Source organism: Poecilia latipinna, unplaced genomic scaffold, assembly GCF_001443285.1.
Source record: "Poecilia latipinna isolate Pla-1442-1.1 unplaced genomic scaffold, P_latipinna-1.0 Scaffold718, whole genome shotgun sequence".
Classification (NCBI taxonomy): domain Eukaryota; kingdom Metazoa; phylum Chordata; class Actinopteri; order Cyprinodontiformes; family Poeciliidae; genus Poecilia; species Poecilia latipinna.
Genome location: NW_015113334.1, coordinates 137,183 through 156,036, shown reverse-complemented (window position 1 = coordinate 156,036; position 18,854 = coordinate 137,183). Strand labels below are relative to the sequence as shown.

The window sequence follows — 18,854 nt, the reverse complement described above, 5'->3', positions numbered from 1 at the left end:
CGGGCCTTGAGTTTGACACATGTGGTCTAGATACTGTAACTTTCTTCAAAATCCATCTAAAGTTTTGGATCTACAATGAATAACATCCATTTTGTACAGCAAAAACCCGACTCTAACAACTCTAACAACATTATTTGCTTGATTTTAGTATTTTTTCTTTTCACTCAACAAGTTTGGCCCATGTGACAAAAAGTTTGGACAGCCCTGCTCATCTTTGAAAATGTATTTAATGTGGAAAAAGTCTTTTTCCATCCCCAATTTAACCCATATTATGTTTGTTTCCTCTCTGCTTCCATAAGGACTTCGTCACTGTGAGTAACACATAAACCCTAAAATCAGTTTGTTTTAAAATAATGACAGCTGGTGTTTTAAAGCTGAAGTATGTAACTTTTATAAAAATTTTTTTTACATATTTGCTAAAACTATCACTATGTAATGAGACGGATAATCTGAAAAGACAGATCTCTTCTACTTCCTCCCTGAGCTGAAGAAATGCATCGTTCCTGACCAAAAACAACCAAAACAGCCAGGAGGAGGGTATTAGCGCTGTCAGTCAACCCTGTGTATGTGCTGCTAAATATACTAATGGTGGAGAAAGAGCTAGATTTTTTTTTCACAGATTATGTGTCTCACTTTCTACTGTCACAATATAGTGACAGCTTCAACAAATATGTAAAAAACATATTTTTAATAAGAGTAACATACTGCAGCTTAAAGTAGAAATTCACCAACTGACTGCGGTAAACATGTGGAATATCCCTTATAGTGGATCAGCTTCCTGTTACCGTGCAACCAGGCAGTGAAACTGGAAAGCTGAGCGCTTTGAGAGAATAATTGGCTTAAAGGAAATGAAATGTTCAAAGAGCCGTAAACACGTCGGTAATCTGCTTATTGGAGTGAATGGAGGAGAATGCGGCGCTGCAGAGTGACGATCCTATTAGTGTGGATAAGACGCTGCTGAGAGTCAGACAGCAGGTGAGGATGAGGAGGAGATAAGGAGGAATCTCATCAGGAGGTCAGGACGCTATTCCATCACCAGAGAGCTTAAATAAAACCAGAACCAGGAAAGAATTTTAACTTTTTACGTTTTTATTCAAACGGTTCAGCGTTTAGGTGGTTAACAAAACCAATTCATATCCAGCTCGTCTTTTCTTCCTCCTGGGATCCAGACTGTTCTCTAAGCTTTAAAGTCTTTTTACTGAACAGTTCTCCAGGATTTCTAGAAGCTTTTCAGAGTTTTACTTTGTTCTCAGGTTGTGTAGTTACTAGTTACATTTCCTTGAGTAACTTTTTTTTAAATTTACTTTTAGGAGTATTTTTACTACGCTGCACTTTGCTTTACTTCAGTCATTTTATTATGAAGTATCTCTTCTCTTACTTTAGTAAAATTTCTGGATTTTCTACCCACTGAATGAAAAACATGATTTAACCAAAAATCCACCAGACACACACCTGCAATTTTTGTTAAAGTTTCGTAAGTTTTATATTTTTAAAAAAACTGTTTTGTAAAAATTTTCCTTTGTCTGATTTTGTTATTTTTTTGTTACTTATATGAATTATTGTAATTTTGGACCTTAAAATGTCAAAATTTCCAGTTAGGTTTATATTTTGGTTAACTATTAAATGATTGATAATTTAATCAGTCACTCCGTATTTCTGTAGACTTTTTACCAAATACTTTTTTACTCTTGAGTAATTTCTTGGATGGCTACTTTTTACTTTACTTGAGAAAAAATATGTTGAAGTATAATTTTTGGATACTCTGCCCACCTCTGCTTGTACCTTTTTTTCACCCAGTTTGTTGGTTTAGCATTTTTCAGATCCTGAGCAGATTTCTGATTTTGGAAAGATTTCCAGCTTTGAACTTGAACAGATTCTATGATTCTGAACTCATTCCTGATTCCTGACTCTATTCAAAGTGATCTGGATCAGTAGTTCTCCAGGCTTTCTGACTGTCTTTCACAGTTTTTCCAACTCTTACCAGATTTCTAAGTTGGAACAAGTTTCTAAATTTAAACAGATTCCTGAATCTGAACAGATGAGACTAAATTTCCTGTTTCTGACTTTCTCTGTTGACCTCATCTGATGGGAACCTGGATCTTCATGAAGGGGGTGAGTTGATTTTTATTGGCTGCTTTCAGACAAATCGTCTGCTGGAAATGACTGAACTGTTGTGCTGCGGGCAAAATATTGACTGCTCAAGCATCTCCACATAACCTCACCTTAAGGGTGTTTTCACACCTGATAGACTCAGTTTAATTGGTGGAGAAAGATTGCAGCCTTTGTTACATTTCAGCTGCTGTTCATACTGCACTGTGTCAAACAATCCAAACTAATAGAAAGCCCTGTTCCCCTCCTCGCCTGTGGCGGCGCTGCATCAAAAACCACTGAAGGAAAGAACACGAAAACCTCCCAGACACTGAGCGCAACTTCCTTCTTCACGACATAGAAACAAAAACGGAGTAGCTTCAGATTTTAGTGATTGTAGGATTTCTCTTTTGTCTTGAATAAAACACCACAAGTCATTTCTCCTGTTAGCGCTAATCTCTCGCGTTTGTTTTGGTTGTATTTACCCAGAATGCCTTGCTTTTGCTTTTGGAGCAGTCTCCAGTTCACTTGGCATTCACATATGTATTAAAACCATGTTAGATTAGAGTTCACTTCAGCCAAACCCAGATCAAGGATTGTAGGCGGAGCAAAGTTGCTTTTTTTGGTTTAATTTTAGAGGGAGCTACTTCTCAGCGTTGGACTCAGTGTTGTGCAGTTCCACCAGGTGTTTGCTAATTGCTGCTAGCTAGTCTGAAGGAGCGGAGAGGGGGAATCACTGGGGATAGGGCTCTGTGAGGCAGACGCTTACATCGAAACAAGAAAAAACTTTAAAATATTGAGTTAATTTGTTACTAGTTATCAAATCAAGTTTATCAAAATAAATATATAAAGTTTAATACGTCTTAATTCAATAACATGTAACAAATTATCTTTTTTTTTTTTTAAAGTTGGAGCTCCATTCTCTTTTTTTCAGTGTAGAAAGTTCAGCTCTGAGGTGGAGCTTCGTCCATGAAGGCGGGGCTAGGCCCACCCAGGCATTTTGGTTGTCATGGAGATTAAAGGGTTTCTCAAACATGAAGGAAAGAATTAAGGCAACACTCCAGGTATGATTTTAATGAGGGAATAACATGATAAGATGATGTAAAGCTCAATAAAATCGATTTTACATAACACTGCTCCTTCAAAATCCGAGGTTTTATTCTTAAGTCGTATTGCCGAGCCCTAATTAAGACGAAACAAGGCCACGCCCAGTCAGGAAGTGATGGCTCACACGGAGGAGCATTTTGATGCTCTGGAGCAGAAATTACAGCATCGGTGGCGTAATCCTCGCACCACTTGAGAGCATTAGGCTCCTTTTCACGCCTGGCTGGATCAAGACGGAGGGAGTGAAATTTTCTCCTTTTTGATGGTCTCCTTCCTGCTGCGCTTCATCCTGCCCGTCACTCTGGATCCAACAGATGCTGCTGCTGGCAGGCAGTTGGCAGCTTGTGCCGGGTCACCGCCAGCAGTCCTTCCTCCTCAGAGAGGCTGATGGTGGGCCGGACCTCCTGCCGAGTCTGATGGGTGTCTGTCATGTTTCACAAACATGTGAACGTTTGGCACAGAGCGTCTTTACCTTTTATGCAAAAGCTCCAACTGACTGATGGATCTGACGTGAATTACTGTTAAAAAATCCATGTAATGCACTGCAAAAACACAATCTTGCCAAGTATCTTCATTTTTTTGTCTAGTTTCTAGTGGCAATACCTTAGTACACTTATTAGTTTTCAGCAAGATACAGGAGCTTGTTTTAGTCAATAATTCCTTAATGTTGATGAAAAAGTTCAAGTTCCACTAGCTGATTGTTTCATTTATAACCAGAAAACTGAGATAATCTGACAGTTGAACTCTGAACTTTTTCATCAATATTAAGGAATTATTGACTAAAACAAGCTCCCATATCTTTCTGAAAACTTTTCTATTGTTATTTGAATATAAAAAATATACAAAATACTACTTCTACTGGCAGATTATTTTGCTTATAACAGGAAAATGTCTTGTTAAAAGTGAAATAATCTGCCAGCTGAATTTGTACTTTTTTTATTAATATTAAAAAAAATAGTGTCAAAAGAAGCTCTTAATTCTTGCTGAAAAGTTAATTGTAAGATAAATTTGCCTTATTTCAAGTGTACTAAGATATTACCACTAGAAACTAGATTTAAAATAATTTGTGTTTTTGCAGTGTAACTTTTCAGCACAATTTGGGAGCATATTTTAGTCAATAATTCCTTAATATTGATGAAAAAGTTCTAGTTTTATAAGCAGATGTTTCACTTACAATGCCTTTTGGCAAAATATGACTTAAGCCATTGTTTTAGGAAGGCAAAGATATAGTAAAGAAAATGTTGGATAGACATTATGTAAGTGAAAAGATCTTCCAAATGAAATGGTATTTTTCATCAATATTAGGGAATTATTTACTTAAAACAATCTCCTATTTCTTGCTGAAAGTTACTTATAAATTTACTTTATTTTTTTACTTTAAATGCACCAGAAACTAAACCAAAAATACTTGATAAGATTTTGTGTTTTTGCAGTGACTGCTGTGTGTAAAAACCACAAAACCCATAGAACTGAACCAAAATACGTCTGGTTGTTTGGAAGGAAAACTTGCTGAATCAGGAGGTTTATCAGCCTAACATGTCGCCATCGGTAACAATTACAGCAAACAGAAATGCCCACTTTAAGGGAAGATAGCCTGTGCAGTTGTGATTTAGGTGCGTAGAGGGTTTCGTGTTTGGGTCTCAGGTGGAGACACAGACTAGCCCAGCGTGTGATGCCGGGTTCGGTTAGCACCTGCTAATGAAATCTCCACCCGCTGCCCCGCCTGGCCTGTCCAGCCTCAGCAGTCGCTCTGCGTCGGGGCCGCCATCACAGAACAAAACAAACCTCAATTAACCTTCCTGCAGACAACCGCAGGTGCACCCATTTTAGCAGAACATCAGCACAGAGGAAATAAATGGCTAAAAATATCAGCAGACTACAGTGTTTGGATTGTTTGATTCGCTGCAGCAACATGAACAGAAGGAAGTAACAAACTGTCAGAGATTGTAATTAAATTAGGAATAAAGGGTTTTGGATTTTCCAGGAAATAAACTCTTTGTGATTTATCCTGAAAACACTGGATAGGTAAGGATTAAATATTTAGGCTCCAAACTAAATATTTAGCTAGCTCAGAGCTAAATATTTAGTTTGGAGCTAAATATTTAGCTAGCTAGCTCAGAGCTAGCTAGCTAAATATGTAGCCTAATCTACATATTTAGCAACTTTAAAGCTAACTAAATATATAGCTAGCTCTGAGTTAAATGCTTAGTTTGGATATACATATTTAGCTCCAAACTAAATACTTAATTAGTTTGGAGCTAAATATTTAGTTAGCTTTATTTAGTTAGAACTAACTAAATATTTAGATAGCTCAGAATTAAATATTTTTTGTAGTTTGGAGCTAAATATTTAAGTTATTCACTAAATATTTAGTTCAGCACTGAATATTCAGTTTGAAACTAAATATTTAGCTAGCTAACTAAAAATTTAGTTGAATTAACTAAACAAATGAATATTTGTTTAGTTAATTCAAACTGAACATTTAGTTTATAAGCTAAATATTTATTATGGAGGCGAATGTTTAGTTTGCAAGCTAAACATTTCAGTTGTTAACTAAATATTCAACTTCAAACGAAATATTTAGCTTGCTAACTAAACATTTAGTTTGGAGATTAATATTTAGTGTGTTAATTAAAATTTAGCTTGCTAACTAACCATTTAATTTGCCAAAGAAACTTGCCAAACAGAAGGTTTGGTTTGATTAAACTTCTGTCAAGAATAAATTTATAGTTAAACTGTTTTTTTTTCCTACTTTCCTTTGGATTCATCCAGTTTGTAAGTTTAAGATTAGGAATTTGTTTTTTTCTCCTGTTACTTTGCGTCATGTTGTGGATTTAGTTTGTAGAAATTGTTGGGATTTAAATTTAATAGAACATCATTAAAAACTATCAACAAGTTTAATCCTGAACTTTCCTGACATCTTAACAACAAAAATCCATTTATCTTGAGTTTTCTACCTTCTGGATGTACTGAGCAGAAAACAATAACTTAGCATTTAGCATTTTAATTAAAAGTACAGTTTTATTATAAAGGAGTTTGTGGTTTCTCATTTGTGTCAGTTTTATTTTACTTTGTAATTAAATGTAAGTATATTTAGTATAACAAAACTGTGCAGTTCATTTGGTAAAAGTTGACCAGAATCCAAAAAACACAAATTAATTACATCCTAATTTCTGCTTTGAAGTGTGTTTTAAAAAAAATGTATGTGGATTTTTAGGAAATTAAAAGAATACTGCATGTTCTTTGTTGATGTTTACCAAAACACGCAGCAGTTTTCAGGTTTATTAACTAATCAGTGCTGATGAAGGGAAAATTAGTTGACAGATCAGCAATCAGAAACTTCTGTTTTATAAACCTTGTTTCAAACGTTTTTGTTCTTTCGCCTTCGTATGGGACATTAAATTAGCTTAATTTCTCCGTTTATTGCAGCCATCTTGCAGTTTCAGTTATTCCTCTGGAAGTTTGCCTGAGCTTGAAATGCACAGTAGATCTTTCAGTGCTTCTGCTGACACAAGAAAAGCTTTCGGACCGACTATTTTTATCATTTTCTGCTCCTTTCCGCTCGTCTCACAGATTCTAAAAGTTGTTTCCTTCTTTCTAAATGTGTTTCAGATGTAGGTGATTTCTTTGTGTCCTTCACAGTCGTGCTCACACAGATTGATTAGGGGACATTAACAAACACGATTAGCAACACATTTCCATTCAGCACAATGGTGATGGGATAACCGTCCTTGAATGTGGCTCTTTAGTCGAGAATTAAATCCCACTAGGCTGAATTAAAGCTCACATTACTGCAAAGCAGTTTGTCTGTCTGCAGCTCGTAGCCAAAGCTGTTTAAACTAATTAACCATGAATTCACTTCAAAGCGGGACTTTATTGAACGAGCCGCGATTCTCTGTCTGTCTGACACAAAGGCTGAAGCTGGAAAACGTCTTAACGGAGAAGATCGGTTCAAAGCCGAATGCAGCGGGGAGAGAAAAGCAACATTCCTGCAGCGCAGAAACGAATATTCCCATGAAGATCTGAGGATTACGTAAACTAATCTACATCTTTCAGGCAGTTTATTTACTGGTTTATTGATTTAAAAATCATTTTAGGAACTGTTAGCGCAATTAAAACCATTTTATTTGATTGACTTAATTGCTTTAACTATCATAAGAAGCTACACATCTGCGGTTTATCGTTCTCAAAGCAGTATCTGTAGTTTTATTTTGAAGGGCATATATTCTAATTTTTTATTCTTTCTTCATTCTATTCTGTTTAATCTCGTAGCTCACTTTAATTATATTTACCTTCTTGACTAAATTATTTTATAAGGTTAAAAAAAGAGAGAAATCAGCTGAACACATGAAAGTGAAGCTAATTGCAATCAAAGTGTACAACTTGAATTTGGTTAAATGAAGTAACAATTTTACCAGTGAAGACTGTCAGGAGACCTATCCACCCGACATCTAACTCAGTGATTTAAAAGCTCTCTGTGGTGAGACCAGACTGTGTGTTATTTACCACGGTGTTTATAATGACAAAAATTAAACTTATTGCAGCATTCATGTAGGTGTTATGATTTCTGCTCCAGTTCTGACCTCCATTTTTACCTTGATGTGCCTTTCAAGAGCCAACATTCACTGCTTGGCAATAATAATAGATTGTGCAGATCAATCTTATTGGCAATCCCTCCAGGATTTTTTCCTTGTTTGTTTTTTTTTCTTTTCAATCAAAATCACTGATTTTGTGATGCTACTTCAGAAATATTTGTAAGGTTCTTCTAAAATTACATTATGGAGGTCAGAACTGGAGCACCTACACCTACCTGAATGCTGCAAGTTTTTTTTTATAAAAATTTTCTACAGGGTGCAGAATAATTTTACCCTTCTTTCATGGAGAATTTAGGAATCTGTTGATTTTTGCGTGAATTTCAACAATTGTGGAATCATAAAAAACGGAGGGACTTTCTAGAGAATTCAAATAGTGGTAAAAGAGAGGATTAAACTTGTCAAACAGGATGACATTTTGTTTTTTAGGTGATACTGCCTTCTTGATTGTGAATCTGTAGACCCAACTTCTGCTGCTGGGCGCCCCCTGCTGTCCTGGAGGCCATTAGCAGCTTCTTAATTTGTGTTTCTACTCAGTTTAACTTAAGAACAGATTCACCAATTATGCTGCCATTTTACTCTCTGTATGTCTGTCAGACGTATAGTGTTACACGTGTGTGTTTTAGCTGTTGTTCAGGTGCGTGTGGTTGTGTTTCAGGTGTGTGTTTTAGCTGTCGTTCAGGTGTGTGTGGTTGTGTTTCAGGTATGTGTTTTAGCTGTCGTTCAGGTGTGTGTGGTTGTGTTTTACGTGTGTGTTTTAGCTGTCGTTCAGGTGTGTGTGGTTGTGTTACAGACGGCACTCCACTGGGCAGCAAAGCAAGGCCGTCAGGAGGCCGTGGACATGATGATTCACTCTGGAGCCGACGTCAACGTCCGATCGGTGAGGGTGTGTGAACAGGTGGGATGGATGGATGGATGGATTTAATACAGGATTTGCTGGATCTCACTCCTCTTCCTCCTCCGCTCCTCTTCCTCTGCTGATGAAGATGTGCCTATAGGAGATAATGTTTTCGGCCAGCAGATTAAACCATAGCAGACAAGTCACTTATTGGCTCCATAACTACATAATTAACTTTCTGTCTCTGATCGTTAAGGCCGTAATGGCTCTGATAGAAATGGCCTCTGTTGGAGTCACAGATAAATCAAAAATCAATAATCCATAAAACAGCAAGAAGTCGAGAAAAACGTTTGGGATTCACTGGAGGGTTTCAACAGGATGGATTTTCCTGGTCTGTATCTGCCTGAAGAGTCGCCTGAATGTGGGGAAAAAAAGAAAACAAATCTGGAAAAACTAACGGATTTAATTTAAAATAATGAAGAAAAGCTCTGAAATTTGATTCATTACTGGGAAGAATTAACAATAAATGATGGATGGATGGATTAATAGATAAATGGACGGATGGATGGATGGAAGTAAATGAAAGTTTTATATTTTTTATTTCAATGATCTTTTCTTTCTCCTCTTCGCTGATCCGACAGCATGTGAGTTTCTGATCTTTTTCTTTTCTTAAATCTCAGATCCGTGTTGATAATGAAACATATTTTAAATGATCAGAGATAAAACATTTTCTGATGTTTTCTGATTCTCCGTTTCTCTCCGCTCCTCGCTGAAGGGGGTGAGTCATCCTCCAGTGTCTCCTTACACTTATAAAAAATAAATTTGTGTTTTAGCTGTCAGCAGGTAGAGACTGTTCATTTGAATTTAACACAATAAATAGACGTGGGTATTTGGAATGCAAATCAGTAGCTGCGTTTCTATTGATCGTATAACAGTGAAAACTGGAATTATGGAAATTAATTTATTCAATGGAAACACTTCAATTTCAACTCGTTTTTCAATAAGGATAAAGTGTTTTTTTGTTTGTTTGTTTTTTTTTTTTTTTTGCTTTATCAAAATTACTCTATTTGACAAAACTGCAATGGAAACGCTTTTTGCATCACATGAGTCATGTGATCAACTATTGGATGTTGCTACTGGTGGAAACGACGAAGAGGACGATAGGAAGTGGTCGGATGATGATGGCGCACCATGTTTTTTAATGACTTATCACCTGAACAAACTTTTTCATGTGCGTTTTTTATTTAATGGAAGCATCGCATTTGAAAAATTGTGGGGGGTTTTTACATTTTTTGGGCAAATTTATAATGGAGACGCAGCTACTGACATTTTGTGCAGCTGAAGTCTGAAGCTGATTTTTACTCAACAAATTCACCAAATTTGTTTTACTTAAAAGCCTCAAACAAAGTCTCGTGATCTGCTAGTATTTGTACTTTCGTTCTCTTTATTGTTTCTTTTCTGATTCTTTCTTGGGTTCATTATTACTATTTAGGTTAGCCATATTTAGTTTTTCACCTGAATCCATTATTGTTTAAAAGGTGTTGCCATATTAGTCCATTCCTTTGTTTTTTTTCTTAGATTATTCTTGTCTGTTCTTTCTGCAGTTGAATTTAGTTTCTTTAGATCAGTATTGGCCTTCTTCTCTTGATCAACAAAGTTCTTCAGAAAAACAAATATCTCTGCCACATTGTTTAAAATATTGTTCTCATGGGATTTTCATCCAACACAGACTGAATGGCTTTGTTCACTTCCTCTGCTGCTGTTACTGAAACTACTATTTTAAAACAGAAAATCAACATCATCATTCACAACTTCTTCTTTTTGCCGATTCAAATTCAACTGGAGAAATCCAACTCAATGGGAGAAATCCCAGAGATGGGAGATGAGAATCAACTGGAGGGCAATGGCCAGGCCAGCCTCTCAGCTCTACTGATGATCTGCTGCAGAATCCAACAAATTTCTGATTGTTTTTGCAAAAAATCAGAGATTTGCTGTTGTTGAATGGAGCACAGATCAGACCGGTTTGTGCTCCAGGTGGATGTTTTCTTTTCGGATCGCTGTCTGGCCTTGATGTGTCTCCCAGAACCCCCTGCTGCTGTGGCCTTTAGAGCTGATATTAGACTCAAAGAGCGTCTGAAAACATGAAAGCTGCTCAGCGTTTGAGGAAAATGTCAGATATTTACGTCTTCATGCTGCCTGTCTTCCTTTGACATCCAGACCCTTGAAAGTGGCAGCTAACAGTCGGCCTTCTGTAGCAGCTGTTCGTCCGGAAAAACAAAATCCGTGTTTTAAAAGGCGAAAATGACTCTGTTTCCTCTGATCCGGAGTCGGCTGGTTGTCTCGCTGCTGCTGGGACAGCAGGAAGAGTGTGACTGTGAGGAGGAGTCTTTGTGTTTCCACATCAAACGTCCTCCAGGGCCAAGGCTGTGATGAGAGTTTACCGTGTAATCTACAGACTCGTCTTCCTAATGAACGCAGACTTCCACCTCTGCTTTGAGTCTTCTGTCACCAGAGTCGGGTTTAAACGGCTTTCTGACAGCGAGGAGAGCGTCTGCTCGTCTCTGCTGCTGACAGCAGCTCCGGGTGATGAGCAGCAGGTCGTCAAAAACTACAAACGACTCACGTTTAACACGATACCGGCTCTGAGACGACGAGTTTCTGACAGCGGTGAAGGAAACAAATGGACACAAAGAACAGGAAGTGATCAAATCTGAATCCTGCAGAGTAAAATAACTTCCAGTTGTTTACACTTTATTTAAATATATTGGTTTATTCATACTTTATTTAAATCTGATTGGTTTAGTAGTGCTGAAAGGTTGAGAACAAATAAACTAATCAGCCAATCAGATTACTGCTGTCCATTTATTTAGTTTCTTTATTTTGCATGTCTTTGCAGGTAGGATTGGAAAAAACGATTATTTTAGTTATCAATAAATCTGTCAAATATACAATTAATCGGATTTTAAAAATTTGGCACATCCTGAAAACAAAATAATTCATTTTTAAAGTAAGACAAACATTCAAACAATTGTGCAAAAACAATATTTTACCAAGTATTTTCTGTCTAGTTTCTAGTGTAAATATCTTAGTTCACTTAAAATAATACAAAACTATCTTACAAGTAACTTTTCTGCAAGATATAGGAGTTGTTTTGTCAATTTCTTAATATTAGTAAAAAAAAAACTATTAGTCCTACTGGCAGATATTTTCCCATAAGTGAAACAATCTACCAGTAGAACTAATATTTTGTATATTTCTTAATATTCGAGATTTATTGTCTTAAAACAAGCTCATATTTCTTGCTAAAAAGTTACTTGTAATATAGTTTAGTTTTATTTCAAGTGTACTAAGATATTCACACTAGAAACTAGACAACAAATACTTTTCCCTAATTCATTGGAATAATATTAAGATGTATTTTCATTTTGTGTTTCTGCAGTTCTGCTAAGAAAATTGTAGCATGTAAAGCTCAGCTGTTTCTGCTTGACTTCACATCAATACAGAGTAGAGCTGATCTGGTGATTTATTTTTTTGGGATAACCAGTTTATAATTGGGTAACAAAATCTGCTTCATTGGATAATTTCTTAAAGAATTTGAACGAGGTGACGCTAAAATTATGCCACTTCAGCAGATTTATTTATATATTTCTTTATCTTCAGTGCAAAATGTTTATATATATTTTTTATAGTTTTGGCTTAATTACTTCTCTCAAAATTATGTTTTTTCAGCAAATGGCCTTTTTTGAATCTGTCCACTCCAATTAATTAATCAAATACTAAATTAGTATTAGTGATTATTTCATTCATCGATTAATCCGATTCATCGTTTCAGCCCTTTATGAAATCATTTCCAGTATTTGCTGACATTTTTCTCTCCCTAATTCATTAGAAGAATATTAAGATGTATTTTCGTTAATTTAACTTCCACTTCTGCAGGAAAAGGTTAACCGGCGTGTTTGTCCCTGAATGGAAATGATATAAAACTTACATGAGAATCATCTTCCTTCAGGCAGTTTTCTGCTTACTTCTGCACCGTTTAAGGCCATGAACTGAGGTGAAAATCCTGGCTTGGTTAACAAAATGTTTTCCAGAGTCTGCAGGTACTTTTTGTGCAGGAATCGTCTAGTTTGCATATTAATAACTACATTTGAAAGTTATATTTCTATTACTGCCGCAAATATGGAGCTTTGTGCAACAGATTTATTTTATCCTGCAGTAAAGGAAGAGTGATTTATTTTACTTGGTACAGTTTTTATTCAATTGAAAATATTTTTTTTAGTATGGTTTTGTAATTCTTGATGTAAGTAGAAGAAGTTGGGAGCTTGTCTTTGTCATTGTTTTCAGGGTTATACCGCTCTTCATGTCGCCTCCATTCACGGACATCAGGAGGTGGTTCAGACCCTCATCAGCACATACAGTGAGTCACACCCAAAAGAAACACATTTTGTTTTATTTATCCAAGTTTAACTCAGTTTTAACCTGAAAAGGCCCTTTGGATGGGAAAATTGATATTTTCTGCTCCACTTGTGCTGCTTCTGCAGACTAGACATTCAGATACATTTTAAGAAACAATCGCAACGTCAGGAGAATATTTTTTTCTCTGCTGTCAGTCTGTTTTCCAGGCAGGTTTTCTTTATATGCACATTTCGAATTGATATTCAGACAGCGAGCATCAGTCAGCGAGGGATTCTTCATCTTTACGCCTCACAGACTCACCGGCCTGAAGAAAGCACTGATGCAAAGCACTGCTGCCAACAAAGAGCTCAGATTGACAGTCGAACCTCCTGCATCTCCATTCCTCCATGCTCCGGTCTCCAGCTGCCTCCATGACGGACCTGGACCATTTACGACACAACCCCGGGATACACGTGGATTTATGTGGATAGATTGGTCCAAAATTTAAATATCTGGACATCAGAAGAGAGGAACACATGTTCAACCAAACCAAATGTAGCATGTTGGAAGAACCGAATGCCAGCTGTGAAAGCTAGAGGTAGAAGTGTCGTGGTTTCAGACGCTTTGCTCCAGCAGAATCAATAGGAAATCGAGGAATAAGTGAGACCATCTGTATGCAATCTAAAGGTGCTCTATTAGCCTTCCTTGAACAGATGTATCCTGACCTTGAAAAAAAATAATCAAAATCAAAATCGTTCTTAGATGAGATTCTATTTTGAGATGTTTTGGGGCGTCTTGTCACTTTAAATCTAAAAAAGCAGCTGCTGACCGCGCCCCCGCCCCAACTGAACGTTTACACTCACAGGTGAAAATGGTTGCTAACAGATATGGAGTTATGCAACCATACATCTTTGAAAAGCATTAGTAGAGCCTCTTGCATAATCAACAAGAATGCAGTAAGTGGTTTGTGGATGGCAAGTCAACAAAACATTTGTCTTTTCCAGCAGCCATTATACTGCGGTAAAACCGGCTGACCAAACGTGCTAGAGCTCTGCTGGTTTTACAACAAGCACTAAACATTATCTTTTTTGCCAGAAAGTGGCAGCTGGTTTTTTTAAGCATTTGGGCTGCTTGCTTTTAGAAGCAATAGAAACCCAAATTGAAGTATGAAAATATGCAAAATGTTAATTTTCGCCTTTAACACATTCAGTGCTTTACAATAATGAAAACGAAGCCAATGGAATCATCAAGTCAAATTAAGTTTTAAAATGCCAATAAATCCTAGTCTATTGTTCACAAAGTCTCTTGGATACCTGGTCACAGGAATATTTTTGGACACACAGTTTATTGATACTGTATTCAGATGGAAAACCAGCTTCTCAGTCTTGACTGTAAATCTCTGATTGTTGACTTATTTTGTCGTGTTTCCACCTCAGCTGTAGGCGGATCTGTTTAACTTTGAGAGTTTTGTGAAGTAAAACCAAGATGCATGCGGCTCGTGTTGATGTCCCACCTGAGGAGGCTGGAGGCTGAGCGGAGCGGCTAATGGTTACCAACGGTAACCGACCCTCGTCATTACCGACACTTTAACTCCCACACTCGTCCTCCCACCAGCGTTAAACACAGTTTCTGCTGCGACTTTAGAGAAATCCAAGCTGCTCTCCGCAGCAGAGAGAAGGACGTGCGTCGCTTAAACACACTTTACATGAAACAGGATCTTTAAACTCCAGCTGAGGGAAACTAAACTCTCCACTCCAGCAGTTTCTGTTTTATTTCAGGAAAATTACACCCACCGCTAAAAAGTTAGAAGGAACTCCTCACTTTCAGCTGTGAGATGTTTCAGGGTTTCTTGCTTTCACAGCCAGTTTCAAGTCACCCCACAGCATCTCAATGATGTCAGTAGGTTTGACTTTCTTAATCATCATCCAGCTTTGGTATGTTTTCATTCATTATACCTTAGCTTTAGTCTTCAAAGAGATCTATTATGTAAAATTCAGATTTTGTACTCTTTTTTTATGCTTCCATTTGGGTCTCTGATGCTTCTAAAAAACAACCCAAGCACTTAAAAAAAACTCACAAAGCCGTTTTTTTGTCAATAAGTTCATGTTTTTTAGTGTCTGGAAAATGAGCCGTTTCAAAACCCTTCAGAATGTAACGTCACAAATCAGCAGGCACCGTAGCAACCCTAATGAAGCCAAGCCCGTTACCTAGCAACCTCCAGCTGGTTTTAACACTGTATCCTATATACAATGGCTGCTGGAAAAAACAAGTGTTTTGTTGTTCACTCTCCATTCAGAAATCAATTGCTGAACTCTTGTTGGTTGTGCTGGAGGCTCCACTTCTGCTTTTCAAAGATGTACGATTGTGTAATTGCAAATCTGTTTGCAGCCATTTTCACGTGCGAGTGTAAACATTGAGTTGGGGGGCGTGGAACTCATTTGCATTTAAAGTGACAAGAGTCTTTAAAACAGCTCAATATGAAAGGATCAGACTAAAATCTGGTTATTGAAGAATGATGATTTTGTGCGGAAAATGTAATGAAAATGTTTGTATGGCCCATAGATCCGTCTTAACCTGTTCCAGGAAGCATAATTGGTCACCTTTAAAACTGACCTGGTGCTCGCTCTTGAGTCTATTCACAGACACACTCTGTTTATTTCCAGTTTGAAGTTTCCTGGAAGTTTGGTGCTTCAGATAAGCGGACCAGCAGGCGTGGCTCTGCTGGAGTGAACTTGGATGTTGATGCTGTGTTATTCTTCCTGAGAAGCTGCTGTCTCTCCTCAGTCAGAGGAAGGTGTTGACCTCCTCAGCTTCGTGTTTTATCTCTAATTACTCCCCATGTCTGTGGTCTCTGAGCTTTTCTCTGAGCCTGTTTGTGGAGGTTGAAGAGGTTTAAAGTGGTTCCTCAGGCAGGCTAACCGTTTGTTAATGAAGGTCAGCTGCAGGCTTCATTATTTGATTGGTTTCAGCTTTTATGACCCCACAAGTCTGTCTGCAGGTAAGGCAGTGACATGAAGATGGACTTTAGGATCGCTACGTCACTACACTAATCCAAACAGAGCATCCCGCTGTTTCCAGCTCCTCTATAAAAGCAGGAATAAATACAGGTTATTTTGTGCTAAACTCCTAATTCAGTCCTAACTTATTTTCATGTCAGCCAGACTTCCATGTAACCTCTTACTGCTTCATCTGTTTGCTTTCCAATCCTTGTTCACTGGCCAAAAAATCTGAGTAAAGTGGACAAATGGAGGATAAGAGATCTAAAAGTCTAAAAACAAAATCAACAGTGTAAATAAAAATCTGCATAATCAGACACTTTGATGTGTATTTTTCTCTTCACCAGATGCTAAAACGAACATCAGAGATTACCATGGGAAGACAGCGGTTCAGTACTGGAGCGGCAGCACAGACATCTTCAGCACAGCAGATCCTCACACAAGTGAGCGAATGATGCTAACCGCTAAGCAAAATGTATGTTTTAGTGTTGAGTTGAATTTACTTTTGATCCAAAAATGTATATGAAAATTCACTTTTTAGTTGCCTTGTCTGAAGAAATATTTTGATTTATTTTTACCTCTTTACTTTTTGGATGGATGGGAAGTCACTGGCCCAGTTGGTGTGTTATTGAAATGATGCTTGGTGTGTTGTGTTAGTGTGTTGTGTTGTTTCTGTGATACCCGTGTGATTCTGAAGTTGTCTGTCGGCCATGTTTGCAGGCAGGATGTTTTGCCCCGGTCGCCGTACGCAGCGCTTTGCTCTTCCATCACTGCATCTTTCTCGTTCTCGCAGTCAAGGACAGCTCCACCTGGAGTTCGGGGCGGTGCACCAGTCAGCGTCCTACGAAGCATTGGACCTCCATGTTTGACTTCCTTCCTGCTGGGTTTTATTAGTCACCAGAGAACAGTGTGCAGCTTCTGTACATGTAGTGATTAATTCTCAACTAGAAAGATATGGAACCTAAATGCAATGCAGATTTTTTTATTTTAAAATCTTAATTTTACATTTAGTTGCAACTTTCACTCTCTGTTTCAACTTTATTATTTTAAATACTTAAATGTTATTACCCTCATTAAGCTCCACAGAAAATTTTTACATAACCCATTGTACACATCAGTTTGAAAATAAAGAATTAGACAATTATAAGGCAATATTTCAAGTGACTATGCCAAGTTTGAATAAAAACTTGTTAAAAAACATGTATCAACGCCTTTCTTTCACCCTCACAAATGTCTTCATTAACTTCCTCGTCGTCTAGTGGAATAAAATTTATCTGCTTTAATAAGACGGATCGGTGCCATTTGGGGAAATGGTAGCAAAAGAAAGAGTGAGCTGAGAATGAAGAAGAGGAAAAAAATCCAGTCAAAACGACAAATATCTGAGAAAAACGACAAATATCTGAGAAGGTCCATATGATGACAAGCCAGAAATGTTGCACTTTATTTTGCTCAGTGCCCTTTAATCCTTAATATCATGGATTAAAAGGACTCTGATTGAGCTGATTTAGCTGTTTTGGGTTAAACTCTTTATAAACTAAGAGCAGAGAAAACCCGGCAGCCTCCCAGAGTTCCTGCAGCCGATGTTTGCTCCTCCTTGTCTACTGCTGGTTAAAACCAAATAAACTTCCAGATCCTCTTTGTTTTCTACCGACTGAACGCCGCTCAACGGAGCATGTTATTGCAGAGCATGCCAACCCTGCTGATAAATGTCCCCGTCCAATTACAAGATGTAATAATTCTGCACTCGGCCTGGTAATGAGGTCTAATGCCGGGCCCCTGTGATAATTCCCGGCCGGATGCCAGCCTGATCAGATGTTGAGCTTTGTAATTAGACTGGCAGAAAATCATTATTTGGTGTTCAAATCGAAAATGAGGTTGGCGAAAGTCAATTTGGCTCGGCTCTGTGAAGCGTAGACAAGAATTTAATGATTTAATTACGGCTCTAAGCTGCTTGGATGAGAGTCAAGCTGAGACTTTAGCCGGTCGGCTGCATCCTGGTGGCCGGGGATGAACCAACAGATTTCTTCAGGTTCAGGGATGTCACCGAGGTCAGACTGCGGACCCATCTGCCTCTCACAGTTTTAACATCTGTTTCCTGACTGGTTAAAAATAAAGCATTTTTGCTTATTTGTGTTGGCTCTTCTGCTGGTGGCCAGAAAAGACACTAACATATTTGAGTGAATTAAGGCCTGTTCCATCTAACATACTGAAAAGATTTGGATGTGAATTATGACCACTGACAGGAAACCTGCTAGTTAATCGTCATTAGATTCAGGTGTTGAACCAGAAATAACTGAAACTTTGGACACTAACAGTAAGTTGTTGACAAAGGCTCCAGATTTCCACCCAGTTAATCATCGGCTGGATGTTCATCTTCAGCTGACCCAGATGCCACAGCAGACATTCAGAGGGCCACAGGAGACTGTGAACATTTAATTGAACTCTTAAGTTTGCCAAAGGAACACACAATTAATTATAACAAAAAAGTAATTCAGATGTAAAAACAATTCGATAAAAACACAGTAAGGCTGTTTAGTTTAGATAAATAAAAAAACTGCTACACGGAAGTCACCATGTTGTTTACGCTGCAATGCAACAACATGGCGACGTTCGTGTGGCGGATGCTAGGTGCTAACAGCTATAGCTCAAACCAGCCAGAACAGTAACTTTTGCGCAATAAGTAACGTTCAGTTGTGTCAATTTAAACTGAAGCGTGTTGAAATATGAAGGAATGAAGAAACGAAAAGAGGAAATAATCAATGGAGAGGAAGATTTGGTCGAAAAATCTATTTATCCTTCTGGGCCTTGGAAATGCTAACCTGACTGTATGCAGCAAAACGT

The 18,854-nt window shown here is 37.7% G+C and overlaps 1 protein-coding gene across 10 annotated transcripts in view; it reads left to right on the top strand.

Annotated features, from left to right (window-relative positions):
- LOC106955225 (ankyrin repeat domain-containing protein SOWAHC) overlaps positions 1-17,215 on the top strand; it is a 55,354-nt gene extending 38,139 nt beyond the window's left edge. The window contains exons 7-12 of one of the 10 annotated variants that reach the window (XM_015045278.1): positions 300-311; positions 2,110-2,112; positions 8,578-8,682; positions 12,967-13,039; positions 16,361-16,456; positions 16,734-17,215. In XM_015045278.1, the coding sequence (XP_014900764.1) occupies positions 300-311; positions 2,110-2,112; positions 8,578-8,682; positions 12,967-13,039; positions 16,361-16,456; positions 16,734-16,882 (438 nt within the window). In that variant the 3' untranslated portion in view covers positions 16,883-17,215. Of the gene's footprint in view, positions 1-299; positions 312-2,109; positions 2,113-6,224; positions 6,231-8,577; positions 8,683-12,966; positions 13,040-13,332; positions 13,725-16,360; positions 16,457-16,733 lie in introns of those variants that run through there. The other 9 variants (XM_015045276.1, XM_015045280.1, XM_015045282.1 and 6 more) reach the window with 9 other exon arrangements.
- Positions 17,216-18,854: the final 1,639 nt, after the last annotated feature.